General features: G+C 52.9%; 2 protein-coding genes across 10 annotated transcripts in view; one reads left to right on the top strand and one right to left on the bottom strand.

Annotated features, from left to right (window-relative positions):
- Positions 1-1,067: 1,067 nt before the first annotated feature.
- Positions 1,068-5,372, top strand: LOC110311700 (coiled-coil domain-containing protein 74A-like). Its single transcript, XM_021185173.1, has 8 exons — positions 1,068-1,375; positions 2,214-2,258; positions 2,662-2,721; positions 3,393-3,558; positions 4,360-4,543; positions 4,628-4,707; positions 4,782-4,838; positions 5,001-5,372. The coding sequence occupies exons 1-8, from the start codon at positions 1,117-1,119 to the stop codon at positions 5,242-5,244; spliced, it is 1,095 nt and encodes a 364-aa protein (XP_021040832.1). The 5' UTR covers positions 1,068-1,116; the 3' UTR covers positions 5,245-5,372.
- A 482-nt stretch (positions 5,373-5,854) lies between these two features.
- Positions 5,855-15,128, bottom strand: part of Med15 (mediator complex subunit 15) — a 75,281-nt gene continuing 66,007 nt past the window's right edge. For 8 of the 9 annotated variants that reach the window (XM_029470334.1, XM_021184361.1, XM_021184359.1 and 5 more), the window contains 9 exons: positions 10,352-10,479; positions 10,118-10,245; positions 9,821-9,955; positions 9,688-9,751; positions 8,571-8,637; positions 8,068-8,228; positions 7,814-7,980; positions 7,344-7,442; positions 5,855-6,900 (listed from right to left, as the gene is read on the bottom strand). In XM_029470334.1, coding sequence (XP_029326194.1) covers positions 6,764-6,900; positions 7,344-7,442; positions 7,814-7,980; positions 8,068-8,228; positions 8,571-8,637; positions 9,688-9,751; positions 9,821-9,955; positions 10,118-10,245; positions 10,352-10,479 — 1,086 coding nt within the window. In that variant the 3' untranslated portion in view covers positions 5,855-6,763. Of the gene's footprint in view, positions 6,901-7,339; positions 7,443-7,813; positions 7,981-8,067; positions 8,229-8,570; positions 8,638-9,687; positions 9,752-9,820; positions 9,956-10,117; positions 10,246-10,351; positions 10,480-15,128 lie in introns of all 9 variants that reach the window. The other variant, XM_021184367.1, reaches the window with a different exon arrangement.

Raw genomic sequence — 15,128 nt, forward strand, 5'->3', positions numbered from 1 at the left:
GTACTTACATATAATAAATAAATCTTTAAAAAAAAAAAGTAAGTGGCCTAGTTTTCACGTGGATAAGAGATGAGCCAGCAGTTAAGAAAGAGTGCTCCCTGCTCTTCCAGAAAACCTGAGTTTGGTTCCCAGCAGACACCCAAGGCTGCCTGTAATTCCAGCTCCAGGGCTCAATGCTCACACATGCACACCCACAGTATATACTCATACAGGGACACATAAATGAAGAAAACTAAAGCCAAGAAAGCCAGGACTTTCTTGTTTTCAATCCTGCTGGCTGGGTTCTCTAGGTAAAGGCAAGCACTGGACTTTTGTTTTCTTGAAGACATGTTCTCACTGTGTAGCTCTGACTGTTCTGGAACTCACTATGGCTGACTTCGGAACTCTCCAAGCTCCACCTGCCTCTGTCTCCCAAGTGCTGGGAGTAAAGAAGTGCGCTGGCCGGTTCTCTTGTGTGTTCAGACAGCTCTATTTATACACAAAGATTCAGTGAGTGTTGGAAGATTTTTTAAACTATTACTATGTATCCAAAAATGTGAACTATTAAAATGAAAGACTAAGACCCACTTTAAAAGCCAGTGCTTTGGCATACACCTATAATCCCGGTTTTACACAATGAATTCCAAGCTAGTTTGCGCTAGAGTGAGACCCTGGTTCAGAAGTACAAGCGGGGCTAGGGTGATGGCTCAGAAGGTATAGTGGTTTCTGTCCAAGCAAGAGGACCTAAATTCGGGTCCCTAGCACCCACATGAGAAGTGGTGAGGGAAGGCGCATTGAACCCGGGATTTTAGCGCTGGAAGCCGGGGAAATGGGAAGATCCTGGGGTTCACGGGCCAGCCCAGCTAGTCACAAGACGAGACAGACCTCTTCTCAAAATCTATGAGGTGGGGAATGAGACCCGACGTCGAGCGCTGGTCTCCAAAGGCACACGCACCGCACACAGCACTCATAAGAACTACTGTTCCGGACCAGTTCAAGAGTCTGGCGCCTTGGTTTTTGCGGAACGCGGCCGCAGGCCCCGCCCCGCGGCGCGCCCCGCCCTCTCCGGCGCGCCGGTTCCCAAGGCGACCGAGTGCCAGGCTCCAGCAGCCAGTACTGAGCGGCGGCGACGCCTTCATGAGCGGGGCCGGGCTGGCGGCCGGGGCTCGGCCCCTCAGCTCCGCGGCCCCAGGCTCCCGGGGTGCGGCCCGCCTACGCCCGCGCCCTCCCGCCGGCCTGCAGCACGCGGGGACGCAGCCGCCTCCGCTCGGGTTCAGCGAAGCACAGAAGCGGATCCTGGACCTGGAAAAGAGCCTGCAGTTCCTACAGCAGCAGCACTCGGAGACGCTAGTCAAACTCCACGAGGAGATCGAGCACCTGAAGCGGGAGAATAAGGGTGAGCCTCTGGGTGCTGGCCCAGCATTTACAACCTGAAGGTCACGGCCATCAACTCTGAACAGTCTCCGGGTGCGGGGAAGGATGCGGGAGGCTTCTCTTCGGTAGGGCCTGCCGATAGGCACAGTCCTCCTGTGCCCACCAGCCCAAATGAACGCTGACCCTCCTGTGCACTCTGTGCAGGGCAGGGTGTAGTCCGGCTCATTATTTAAAACTGTTGCTGAAGTTAAACAGCACACAGCAAATTCCAGTAAATGGGTCACCAACTAAGCACATCCAGATTTGGGGCAGGGATTGCCAGGATGCTGCTCCACCCCTGATCCCCACCCGCAAGGCCTACTCAGAACTTCAGGCCACCCTGTGACATAACTGCTTTTCACTCTGTCTACATCTCAGCTAGGGTTCCTCTGCTTCCCCACCACTCCATGACCTGTGCCTTGGTTTCTCCCTCTTTCTGGTGTTGTCTTTACCGGGGTTGCCAATGATTCTCTCCCTGGGCATCTTATTACATTAGGGCTCTGCTTGAGACTCACCCCATGTCTGACTGACCAGCCCCATGTCATACCCCACTTACCTTACCATTGCCAGGGGCTCCTGGAAGGCTAGCCAGCCATCCTGTCTCACTTCAGCAGCCCTGCAGCCCTGCCCCTGCCTGGCCTAATGGATGGGCACCTTGCAGGTGTTGGGGATGACAGGGATCAGCTAGAGGCATTTCTGGTCTGAGATGCCTGAGGTAAAGGGTTGGTGGAAAAAGCTGGTGGGACCCAAAGAGCAGGCCACAGTTGTGCTCCGAGCGGCTGTAGGGTTTAAGTGTGATGAGGATATTTGTTTGCTTTCAGATCTCCACTACAAGCTAATCATGAATGAGAAGCCTCAGAAAAAAGGTAGGACTTGCAGGGAGTTACCACTCAAGCCTATCTGGCAGCAGGGAGCCCTGCATGCTAACCCTGAAGAGACCCGCTCTGGGCACTTGGACAGGTGGCACTTTCCCAGCCACAGCTTGCTTGTTTGCTCTCAACACCAAAGGCATGACGTGTGTGCAGTAGGGACAGTGAGGAGGCTGCATACCCTCCCTCCCTCCCTCCCTCTGCTGAGCACAACTCCTGGGCAGCCCCATCCCCTGGTAGGTTGATGGCTGCTGTGGTGCCTGCCTCTGGTCCCCCAGCCCTGTACCGCTGGTTCCTTACACTTGAGTGAGGGGTTTCTTAGCACACTCCCTGTATGGAGAACAGCCCTGCTCAAACATGGAGGGCCAGGTAACAGGCTGAGCCCTGCATCTTCCCACAGGCAGCATCTCCACATGGAGCCTTCACTCTGGCAAGTCCACCTCCAATTCCACGATGTCCGGTGAGCCAGGGCCCAGGCTGGGCAGTCAGCGGGAGGTGTTGCCTAGAGTTGAAAACCCTCTTTCGCAAAGGGGGTGGCCCTGATATCCTATGTACAGAAACAACCAAGAAGGAGACTGGGCCAGGAGTCCTTGAGGGGACGCTCTACAAGCAAGACAAGGCCTGGCTGTCAGTGTAGCACAGCCAGATGATGTAGCAGGCCCACCCAGGTAGGGTAGTGAGTGAGTAGCCAAGCCATTAACAAAGGAACTCAAGTACCTTCCAAGCCCCTATTTTCTCCTGGGAGGAGGGTATGTACTCTACCAAGGGCCCCCCCCACCCCCACCCTACCCATGACATTTCAGGGACAAAATAAACAGAGCCTCTTCTCCCACTCACCTCCTCTGGGAGGCTACACAACTTCACTAGCAGCAGCCCAGATGCCAGGACCTACAGTTTGTTCTACCCCGGATGGAAGGCAGCAGCCCCCACTGGGGCTTTTCTGACACAAGCAGCAGGTACCACCACAAGCTTCACTCTACGCTTTCTTCTCTGCAGCCCTCCTCGGAGTGTTCAGTACAGCAGAGGGAACTGATGCATGGTCAGGGCTTCCTGGGTACATTGGTTGATCCTAGAGAATGGGCCTGTGGCTCTCAAGGCCTTTAGTGATAGCCCTGTTGGTGTGCCCTGCAGCCAACTCTCAAGGCAAGACCAGGCCCCAGCCCAGCTCCTTCAAGAAACAAGAGCTGAAGTCTGAAGCCCTCCAAAAGACAGACCTGGAAGAGCAGTCACTCAGCAGTGCTGCCCTGTCCCACAGCAGCAAGCTGGACAGAGTCCCTGGGGCTCAGGGACAGGCCAAGTAAGGCCTGCTTGCACCTGAGGACCAGGCCTGCACCCCAAGGGCCCCAAGCTTACCCTTAGTAGGTTTCCACCCTGGGACCAGCAGGCTACCTTGGGGAAATGGGGTTCAGGGAGCAGGGAGCTGCCAGGCTGCCGTCCATATGCTGAGTACTGCTTTACTCTCTCTCCTGGGGGTCCTGCAGAGACCCCTGGCTAACTTCACCTACAGGGGACCAATGGAAACCCCTAAATTACTGTTTTCTTAGAGAAGAAACCAAGAGACAAAGTGACTTGGTCTTCTGTGTTTGCTTGGAGAAGGGTTGGAGGGGCAACCAAGTTCTTAGGATGCAGTCCTGGCTGGCCTGGAGCTTACTCTTAAGGCTTTTAGCCTCAGCAAGCCACCTGCCTCTGCCTCTGTGTACCACCACACCTGTCTTTGAAAACAAAAACCAAAACCAGAGTTGGATTCCTGGGCTGGGCTGGCCTGTGTCTGATCAGTCTATCTTTGGGAGGCATGGGTGAGAAGTACAGAGCAGGACCAAGCTCTTGGTAACCCATTCCCTAGTAGTGCAACCAAGACTCTGCAGTCCCAAGTCCAGGAGCTACTCTGGGCAAGAAACAAGCTGGATGGGGTTGCTTCTTCAACATAGGGGGCGAAGAGACAGACCCAGGTCACAGCTGGCTCTAGAGAACCCTGGCTAGTGGGCAATGGAAACAGGCCTCTTCCACACTGGCAGGCATGGGTGCTGCCCCAGGGAGGAGGTGGGTGGGTGGCTAGACCACTCCCACAGGTCGCCTCTGGGCTGCTGTAATGTTTCAGAGACGAGGATGCAGAGCCCTCTAATTCAGGGGCCACGTTGGTGGGGGGCAGCCATGGCCGGCAAGGGACAGGGATGGCCCCCTTAATGAGCCTGCCCCCGCACCTGCGCAAGCCCACCACAGTGCAGCAGTGTGAGGTGGTCATCCGTCAGCTGTGGAACGCCAACCTCCTGCAGGCCCAGGAGGTGAGGCCCTGGGCAGGCACATGACCCTGAATGCCAGTGGCACAGGACACTGTTGTACCCAACACGCCTCTCCCTGCCTTTCAGCTACGGCACCTCAAGTCACTCCTGGAAGGGAACCAAAGGCCCAAAGCTGCAGCTGAGGAGGCTGGGCTGGGCTCTCCAAAGTGAGTGCCTTGTACCCAGTACCCTGCCCTAGCCTAGAGGGGGTGTGGCCCTCACGACTAACTTCCTTTCTCAGGGACCAGGACTCCATGCAGTTTCCCAAGGTCACCTCCAAGAGCCTTAGTAAGAAGTGGTGAGTCCCAGGCACAGGGAGTGTTTGCCCCCACAGCTTAGTGCCACAAGGGACAGGAGGCAAGGATGTCCAGAAAAAAAGGCAGACCCTGCTCCCAGCCCAGCTGTTGGTGCAGGGCACCCTTGAGGCAGCTGGCAGACATTCTTTTGTTCTCCACCCTAGCCTAATTCTGAGCCCAATGCCTGCTGCAGAGCGCGGCATCCTGCCTGCATTGAAACAGAGCCTGAAGAACAACTTTGCTGAGCGGCAGAAAAGGCTGCAAGTCGTGCAGAGCCGCCGCCTGCACCGCTCTGTGCTGCTGAGCCGGCGCCCTGGAGCCCGGCCATCCTCTCTTGATAGTGGCTCACACCAACCCTATTTCGCAGCCACACGCAATTCCAAAACAGACAGAACCCACGACAGATAAAAGCACTTGCTCTCAGAAATGAGGAGACTGTCTATTTTCTCTATTTTATTATTCCTGCATTTATGCAAAGGCACATAATAGAATGTTACTCTCCTACCTGTAGACTGAAAATAAAATTGTTTCTCCTAGTCCTAAGCGTCCTTCTTCATGCAAGTGTCCCTGCTACTCTGAAGTGCCCTGTCTAGGCAGCCAAGGCTGGTGGATCCTAGGGGTACTGTGACCAGCTATCCGAAGTGGCATTCTGGGCCACCTGGCTTTGTTACTTGGCTGGCCTGAAGGCTGCCTTCTGCTGGGCACATGGACACTGGGAATAAGACAGTGTTGCCTGGACACCCAATGCTGTAACATTCATGCTGGACTGGGGTGCCTGAGGCCTCACAGGATGATGACTGGGAGAGACCTGTCCCCCACAGCTATGCACTTCTGGAAGTGGTCAGCCTGGGCCTACTCCTCCTGCAGCACAGACCTCACAATGCCACTGCCCACTCCCTCATTAGAATCAGACCAGGGCCTGGGCAGGAATCATGATACAATGTCAGAAAGTGGATGAAGTCCAAGGTTTTCCAAGATGGGCTCAGACTTGCAAAAAGGTAGATGCAATAAACTCCTGACAAACACAGGAATAATAAATTTATTATAAGAATCATATGACAGAGTAGTGCACATATAAAAAGGGGAATTTTCACCAGAGTGCTCCCCATTGCTGCCCAGTGTGGCGAGTGCCATCTGCAGTATTCTGAAGGAAACCCACACAGTTGGTGGCAGTACAGAGAATAAGAGAATATGGTGTTGAGGCTGGTGGGTCCCAGTGACAGTATCTGCCTATCTGCCTGTGTATCATAGCACTGACAGCCCTTCACCCAAGATTGGCGCAGGAATGTCAGGGACAGCCCCCTGCCCCAGCTGGTTCTCCTCCTCACATGACTGAGGAGGCCCAGAAAGTGGAGGTTCTGCTGGTGGCAGAGAACCTGCGGATGCCCTATTGGTCTTTCTTCCAAACTGAAATGTGTGCCCTGGATTCAGACATGTTCCTGTGATGTGTCCACATGCCTTAGGAGGCACGCCTGAGCCCCAGTGTGGCTGGAGAACTGTGTATATAGTGAGGGTTTCCTATGTCCTGCACATTCTCCACATATGAGTACAATGTATTGCAACACAGAGATGCTTTGATGGGGCCCTGAGTTCTCATGCTGCTGAGTGGGCGTGGAAGCCCAGAAAGGCTGGAGGAAGTGTGGGGCCTGACCTCTGCAAAAACAAAAACCAAAAAATAACGAAACAAACCAAACCAATGGAAAACCTTCTGGGGAAACCGCCAGGCCCTCAAGCAGCCAGCTTCACAGCTGCCCAGTCAATACTGCACAAGAATGGGAAACAGCTGGCAGGTCCCCACCAAAGAAGGTAAAAGCAGGAAAGCTAACCTAACCCAGGCCCTCTAAGAAGCCAACACCTAGTAATGTCTGGTAGGCGGTGTGAGATCTTTAGCCAGAAGGGCTGCTGGCAGTCCTGAAGTTCCAGTTTGCTAGGCAGCTGAGAGGCAGGCCTGGTGGATGCTCTGGGCCCAGGTGTTGAGCAGCGCTGTGACCGAGTGCTTGTCAGGGAGCTGCAGCAGCCTGGAGGTCATGCACCGGTGCACTGACTGCAGAAAGGGGTTGGCATCTGCAATATAGCAGCAGTTGTGAGTGCTGAGCCTGGCAAGACAGCAACCACCTAGGCCGGCTCCTAGAGCACTTCTGGGAAGGTACACCACTGCTTAGTCTCTTGCACCTCACAGTGATGGGATTTTCCAGTCAAACTTTCAGTTAAGAGCTGGGATTTCTATGGAGTCTAGGGCCCCAGATGGTCCCTGCTATGTGCCAATAGAACCCAGGTACTGTTCTCACCCAAGAGACTATCACACAGACAGACCTACATGAGTGCCCAGGTGGCCCTGGGACAGTTTGTAGTGCTTCAAAGGAATGTCATGAACGTGACTACCCTCCCCCACTTGACAGGTGCCTTGGAGCTGTTGTATGCAAACGGCAGAAGACACAGGGGCCCTTCCATCTGTCCAACCTACTCTGTCCATTGGGTCCCTGGATGGCTCCTCTAGGCTCACCTACCATATTGCCACTGACGGTCGATCCACATTGGGCTCTGGGCAGGGTAGTCAGCAGGCACACTGAGCTCCAGTGGTGGCACACTAGGGAGGTCCTTATCATCTGTGACACAAAACTGCTCATGTGACCTGGCTGACAGCCTGGCAAACACCAACACAACCCTGCCCACCTCACCCCTGCTCCTAAAAAGGCTCTCTACACTCTACAGGGTTCCAATGAAGCCTGCTACAGACCTAGAGGCCTCTACATCCTCAGGCTTCCAAAGGCAGCAAACACCTTGTGCAGAGAGAATGCTGCCAATGGTTGCCCCAGGACCACGGCTACTTTTGTGAAGAAAGATAAATAAATGCATAGGGTCGGGGACTGGAGGATCTGGGGAGTTGTGGGAGGGATGCCCTGAGGAATGCCAAGTGAGACAGAGCAGCAGTGAGCAGGTATGGCAAACCACCCCATCCCCGACCCTGGCCACTCACCCAGCTTGCAGATCAGGTGGACAGTACCGTTGTTGCTGCAGTGAGAAGGGTCCAAGTTCACCAGGAACTTGGGATCCAGCCTTGCCACTTCACCTTGCAGCACATTGGGTATGCTCTGCCGCTCATCCTCCTCAAACCGGCGCTTCCGGGAACACACCACTGGCGACCTGGAGGAATCGACCCAAGTGATTATGCAGATGTCACACAGCCTCTGGGCTGCTGCTTATCACTAGGCTCAACCTGAGTGTACATACACGATAGGTGGGCCATGGATGGCCATCATGGCTGGCACAAATGTGCGGTACAGGGAATGGTTGAAGACAGGTGAACGGATGTTGGCCAGGACTGCATCTAGGAGTGGTTGGCACAGGTCCTGCTGTTTGGTTGGAAGAACTGGGGGTGGTGGGGGTGTGGGCTAGAGACAAAATAGAACGGGTCAGTGGTATGGGCTCAAGGCCTCATCCATTCTGAGGAGTCTTCCAAACCTCAGGTCCTCATCAGCACTCAAGCTCCAGAGGCTTCGCCTAAAGGCTCCACCCTGACAAGCATGCACACTGGCTGCCGCTTCAATGGATTCCCAGCCTTGCAGCCTCTCCCCCATCCTAGTGCTCCCCTCCCCCATGCTGGGGCCCAAACACAACTGCAGATTCAGGGAATGGGGTGGGTGGCTAGAATCCTGACAGGTCCTGTCTTTAGAAGTGCTAACTCCTGACCATAAAGCCTCCTTCTAGCAGGGCGGGTCTTGGCGTCCACTCACCACTGCCATGTCATTCTTGAGCTTCTCCAGGGCAATCTCACACTTTTGCAGGGTCTTCAGGGGACACCTGAGGGGAAGGCACATGAGCTGACATCTGCTGGAGGGACAGAGTAGGTAACTCTTGTCCCGACCACCACCTCATAGCTTCTTGGGCCTCAGCCACTGGAAACTGTCACAAGAATCCCAGTAGCACTGGGCAGTGGTGGCGCACGCCCTTAATTCCAGCACTCGGGAGGCAGAGGCAGGCGGATTTCTGAGTTCGAGGCCAGCCTGGTCTACACAGTGAGTTCCAGGACAGCCAGGGCTATACAGAGAAACCCTGTCTTAAAAAACAAAAAAACAAACAAACAAACAAACAAACAAACAATCCCACTAGCCCACTAGCTTCTTTCAGAACAGGAGGCACAGAAGGCCTCATTCTCAGCAGGACCAGCTTGTGCCACAGCTTGGCCCTGTGCCTCTAGGGATCCAACCTAAGAGGGCCTGGAAGACTGATTAGCTGTATCAGGTCCCATTCAGCAGTGACCACTGAAGGACAGCAGAGCCTAAGGTGTGCTGAGCCGTGGCACTCAGCAGGTATAGCCCTGAACAGCGGTGTTAGCAGCACCCTATCTATGGCTGGTGGGCAGGAGTTGGCAGCCTGGCAGCCTACTGACATCCACGAGCTTTTCCAGGCTCCATTTGGGTTCATCTATACAACTAGTACACACAGCTACAGCTGAGCCTACAGCCCACAGGGGGAGTGAGGCAAAGCTGTCTGTCAAAGGTCAGTGGGCAGCCAGGAAGAGATCAGGGCAGATTCAGCTAACTTGTCATGTCTAACTGAAGGGAGGGGACACTACAAATCAGCACCTAGCATTGTGACTCATGAGCCAGGCTATGACAGCCACAGGTGAAAGTGTGAGGACCACAACTCCTTGAAAGGTGGGTGCTGGAAAGGTGCTGGGAGGGGTGAAGTTTCCCTGCACACCTCATTTGTAAAGTCACCTGAGCCTCAGGCATGGTCACAGAGTGCTGTTGGTCCTTTGATTAGATCCATACTGTCACCAAGTCTTGGGGACCCTGTGTGAGCTGTGGTACAACACAGCCCTGCCCAGAGCCCTGGGCCAGTGCTCACCGCTTCGAGGGGTCAGTGAGGATGTCCAGCAGGCTCTTCATCTTACTTAAGTCCTTTTTTCTGTCTGGGAAGGAAAGGGACACTAAGAACAGGCCTTGGGTGTCCAGCCCCATCCTGCTCTTGGCTAGCTTACCTTCATTCTTGTCGATCTTGTTGATCATGCGTCGCAGGGGCTCGATGTACTTGGACAGTTGCTTCAGCTTGTCCAGGTACTGCTGCTCCTCAGCCTGGCTGGAGCCAGCTGGGCTCATGACAGAGCTGGGGTTCACTATAGGGGACAGGGTGGGTAAGATTGGTGGCTACAACCTGTGGGGCAGGTGTCACAGAAGATGTGAGGGTCCCATGAGCCCTTTACCCAATCTGAGCCCTTGGGAGGGAAGAGGATTTAGGCACCTTGTAAAGCTGCCTACCCAGCCCAGGCCCAACTTACCAGGGGTGTTTAAAGGTCCTGGGGAAGGAACGCTGAAGTTCTGTGGGGTGCGTGCTGTCACTGGGCTCTGAGAAGGCTGTGGTGAGGGGCTAGGCAGGAAGCTGCTGGGAGATGGGGCAGGGCCGGAGCTGCAGCCAAGTGAATAAAAGCAGGTCTGAGCCCAGAACACGATGCCAGCCCTAAGGCCAAATGGGGTGAAGGAGGTTGGGGGAAGGGTGCATCCCAGCAGCCTACCTGACATTAGAGTTGGGCTGTGAGCCAGGTTGTGGGGATGGCTGTGGGGGAGGGGGCATCGACTGTGGGGTCTGCACCTGCTGGCCTGGTGACGGTGAGGACAGCATGGTGAGGCTGCTTTGGCTGACCTGGAAGTGGAGAGACTTAGCCAGGTCCATGCTACACACACCCCCTGTACAAACTCCCCACTGCTCTGACATCCCATCTTATCCACCCTTATTTCCTTCACTCAGGCACAAGCCTTACCTCTGGGCCCACATAACACATGGTATCCAAGGGGCTAGAAGAAAGGCCAGGTAGGTAGCCTGGCTCCTTGGTGGGAGCCACAAAAATTTCAGGTTTCTGGGCTGGTATAGATATGGTAATGGCCTGCTTCTCAAGCACTGGTGTACAAGGAGGGAGCCTCGGAAGGCCCTATGTTCTGTCCTATTCTGCCTAACCTAGGAAACTCTTTTCTGAGGGCCAGTAAAGACCCTCCCCTGCTATCCCAGAAGACAGTCTTCCTCAGTGCCTTCATGAGTCTCCCAGGATGACAGCTCCAAGGACAAGGCCTTGGTCAAAGTGGCTCTGGCTGTGCAGATGCTGCTGCTACACCTCATCGTAATTGGGGTGAGGTGCCCAAGGAGCCACACGCATATCCATGAGGGGGAATGCACTGGCTCCACAGCACCCGTCTAGTCTGGCAGAGCTTATCTGAAGGGGTGAATGACTTATATCAAAGACCCCTGGGCTCAGAGCACCTACAACCTCAGAGGCCTGGCGTTGTCCACAGAGCCAGCGTGCCCTCTGCTCTCAAGGCACCTCAGACAACAGAAACAGGGCTGACTGCACCACCGTTAGCAAAGGCAGAACTGGGTTTCTGTAAGCACTCCAAGGACTGACACCATAGAGCCAGGCAAAGAGACAGGGTGTGTACTCCCACCTTTCATCAAAGAAAGGATTGCAGTTCTAGAAGGAGAAGACAGCTGCCTGTTGGCCTCTTGCCATCCTGGGCCAGCCTAGAGGCCACCAACTCCAAAGGTCCCCAGTCAATCACTGTGTACCAAGCAACCCCTTCAGCCTGCCTTTCACAGCTCAGTGGCCAGCCAGTTCTGCAGAGCAAGTCAATCAGGTGCCTCTCCCAAGGTAGCAGGTGCTGGTGGCGTGTGGGGACACACCTCCACATCTTCCTACACCATCTCTGAGTGGGATCTTAGGAAAAACGACACCTGCACTCCTCACCCCACACTGGTCAGGTCACAGAAGACACGTGGCCTGCCACAGTGGCCTGCTTGGCCATTCAGAAACAGCTCACAGACCCCACCTGGAGCAGCTCACACCCACCTATAATTCTAGCTCCAGAGACCCTAATGCCACCTTCTGGTTTCTGTAGGCACTGCCCTCAGGTGTACATCCCCAACTCCACATACAAACACATACACAGTTAAAATAAAATATTTTAAATAAAAAGGTGGATCGGACAATGCCATAACCGCCTGTGGGAAGGAGTGTGGGTTCAGGCTCTGGCTATGGGATAGTCATGCCAGCCTCTCTTCTAGCAGACTCACTCTGACTTGAAGGAGCTCAACAAATGTTCAGGTTTCTTCTATCCATACCCAGGACACGTTTGGTGCTGGGATGCACTATGAATCTAAGGATACCAGGGCAGGCAGGCATATGTCACAATATAAAACCTGCTTGGGATCAACCTGTGTCCCAAAGTCCCAGGACCATATAGTTCCATGCAGATGGTACCAACAAAGGCTCGGTCTAAAGCTCTGTCCTGTTGGCCAGGCCTTCCTTATAGTGGGTTCTTGACCCTTATACATTCCCAAGAGGCCCTGGAAACCCTTCTCTTTCTCTGTCCCAACTGCCTACCTGTACCTGATACTGGATGCAGAAGCTGTCCCTGGCAGCTGTTCTTTGGCTCTAGTTTAAGGCTCAGGTCTACTACATTAGATACCCAGAGGGCTGCAGGCCTGAACAGGGCCATACAGTAGGAAGAATTCTCGCAGTTCACGTCCCACTTTAACACCCATACTTGGGCGGGGCGGTGGTGGCACATGCCTTTAATCCCAGAACTTGGGAGGCAGAGGCAGGCGGATTTCTGAGTTCGAGGCCAGCCTGGTCTACAAAGTGAGTTCCAGGACAGCCAGGGCTATACAGAGAAACCCTATCTCGAAAAAACCAAAAAAACCAAAAAAAAAAAAAAAAAACCCCACCCATACTTGGGCACAGGACTTTGATACCATTTGTCCTTGTTGAGGACATAGTAGAGGTCAAAGCAGCTGTCCAAGAAATGCTACATTGGTCTAAGACACAAAAGAGCAATAATCAGTGGAATGTGAGAGACAGAGAAGCCTAGAATATAGGGAACGTCCCAGGACCCAGGCAAAGGGTCATGCTGTTGGGGACAAGAGGGTCTCTCCCTTATTGGGAAATCTGGACTCCAGTGTCATGATTCTCTTCCCCTAACATAATCTAGAAACTTCTTCTTCAAGGCCTCTGTAGTCCAGATGCACGCAGTCTATTTATACACAAGGCCCATCCAGATCCATCATAAATAGCATGTGAGTGCCCCAGCAAATCTCACCAGCACTTCACTAGGTCTGGGACTTCCAGAAGAAGAACCAGTATGTGGGTCTGCCTGGATTCTTTGGCTACCCCAGGACAGGTCAGCTGGGTTGGGGGCAGTGGAAGGATTTAGAACAGTAAGAACAAACCAAGGCGAGGCACCATTCACCTCTATGATCAGGAATGCCAGGTCCTAGAAGAACCTTCTAGGAGTCAGTGCCAGGTTCCTCAAGTCCTAGTCACCACAGATATCCCTGGTACAAAGCAGCAGCCCAAAGGCTATCTCTATACAGAAGTGACCTAGCAAGAGCAAGGGTGTGGGGAAGAACCAGAGGGGGGTTACTGGCTCCTGGGGCTTGTGCTGTTGGGGAAGGAGGCTGTGCTCTCTCAGGTCACGTCCTATGACCCAAGCATGGGCCTATCACAGCTGCTATCAATGCCAGCGTGGCTCACCTCAGGGATGAGCTCCTGACAGAACCCCTGGTGTCTTAGTCAGGTTCTGTTCCTGCACAAAGCACCATGACCAAGAAGCAAACTGGGGAGGAAAGGACATGGCTGTTCATCACCAAGGAAATCAAGCAGGTCAGGAAGCAGGAGCTGATGCAGAGGCCATGGAGGGATGTTCCTTACTGGCTTGCTTCCCCTGGCTTGCTCAGCCTGCTCTCTTATAGAACCAAGACTACAAGCCCAGGGATGGTCCCACCCACCAGGGGCCCTTCCCCCTTGATCACTAATTGAGAAAATGCCTTACAGTCAGATCTCATGGAGGCATTTCCTCAACTGAAGCTCCTTTCTCTGTGATAACTCAAGCTTGTGTCGAGTTGACACAAAACTAGCCAGTACAACTGACCCCTTGTCAACTTGACACACAAACATGTCACTAGCCTCCACCCTTACTTCCTTATTCATCCCCAAGATCTAAATAACTTTATATGTATATTTATATTTTAAATAACTAAATAATTTTAAAAGTCTTTATAAATTCTTACATATTAAAATTTCAATCCCTTTAAAATATCCAATCTCTTTTAAAATTCAAAGTCTTTTTACAAAGTCTCTTAACTGTGGGCTCCACTAAAATAGTTTCTTCCTTCAAGAGGGAAAATATCAGGGCACAGTCACAATCAAAAGCAAAATCAAACTCTAACCAAACTCACAATCTTCTGGGCTCCTCCAAGGGCTTGGGCAAGCCCAGCTCTGTCTTTTGTAGCACACACCTTGTCTTCTGGGCTCCAACTACCTGTACTCCACTGCTGCTGCTGTTCTTGGTGGCCATCTCATGGTACTGACATCTCCAAAACACTGTTGTCTTCTGCTGCAACTAGGCTTCACCTATAGCTTCTCATAGGCTCTCTTCATGGTGCCAAGCCTCAACTCCTTTGCATGACCTTCAGTCCTGGGTCATCAACTGCAACTAAGGCTGCACCTTCACCAATGGCCTTCCATGGCCTCTCACAGTGCCGAGCCTCAGTTGTTCTTCATGACCCCTTCATGCCTTCAAAACCAGTACCATCTGCGTAACTCTTACACATTACCAAGTACAGCTGCAGCACGAGGTACAACCTTGGCTATCTCTGGAACACAGCTTTTCTGTGCTCTCAGGATACACTTCCCAGAAGATTTCACCTTAGTGATGCTGATCTCTTCTTAATCACTACTAATTTCTTAGCTCCAGCTAACCAGCATCAATAGTCCCAGCAATGCAAAGGTTTCAGCCTGATTCTTCAGCCACAGCTAACCAAAAAAAACCCTCAGAATCTTCACAATCAAAATATCAATGGCCCGGATAAGTCTTTAATCTTCCCTCTGAAATTTCACAAGCCAGGCCTCTATCGTTTGCACTGTTTTTTATATTATCTTCCAGGCTTCTACAGAACATCCCACAGAGCTCTTAACACCCAATGGCTCTTCTAGTCCAAAGTTCCAAAGTCCTTCCACAGTCTTTTCTCCCTAAAACACAGTCAGATTATCACAGGAATATTCTACTATGCTGGTACCAATTTAGTTAGCGTTTTTACTGCTGTGAACAGACACCATGACCAAGGTAACTCTTTTTTTTTAAAAATATTTTTTATTAGATATTTTCCTCATTTACATTTCCAATGCTATCCCAAAAGTCCCACATACCCTCCCACCCACTCCCCTACCCACCCACTCCCACTTTTTGGCCCTGGCGTTCCCCTGTACTGGGGCATATAAAGTTTGCAAGACCAATGGGCCTCTC

Source organism: Mus caroli, chromosome 16 (assembly GCF_900094665.2).
Source record: "Mus caroli chromosome 16, CAROLI_EIJ_v1.1, whole genome shotgun sequence".
NCBI classification, from domain to species: domain Eukaryota; kingdom Metazoa; phylum Chordata; class Mammalia; order Rodentia; family Muridae; genus Mus; species Mus caroli.

Bases quoted from the DNA above. Each gene is read 5' to 3' on its own strand.
- LOC110311700 (XM_021185173.1), top strand. From the start codon at position 1,117: ATGAGCGGGGCCGGGCTGGCGGCCGGGGCTCGGCCCCTCAGCTCCGCG. The intron at 3,559-4,359 runs GTAAGGCCTGCT...GTAATGTTTCAG, and splicing joins GGGGCTCAGGGACAGGCCAA to AGACGAGGATGCAGAGCCCT. The intron at 4,544-4,627 runs GTGAGGCCCTGG...CCTGCCTTTCAG, and splicing joins ACCTCCTGCAGGCCCAGGAG to CTACGGCACCTCAAGTCACT.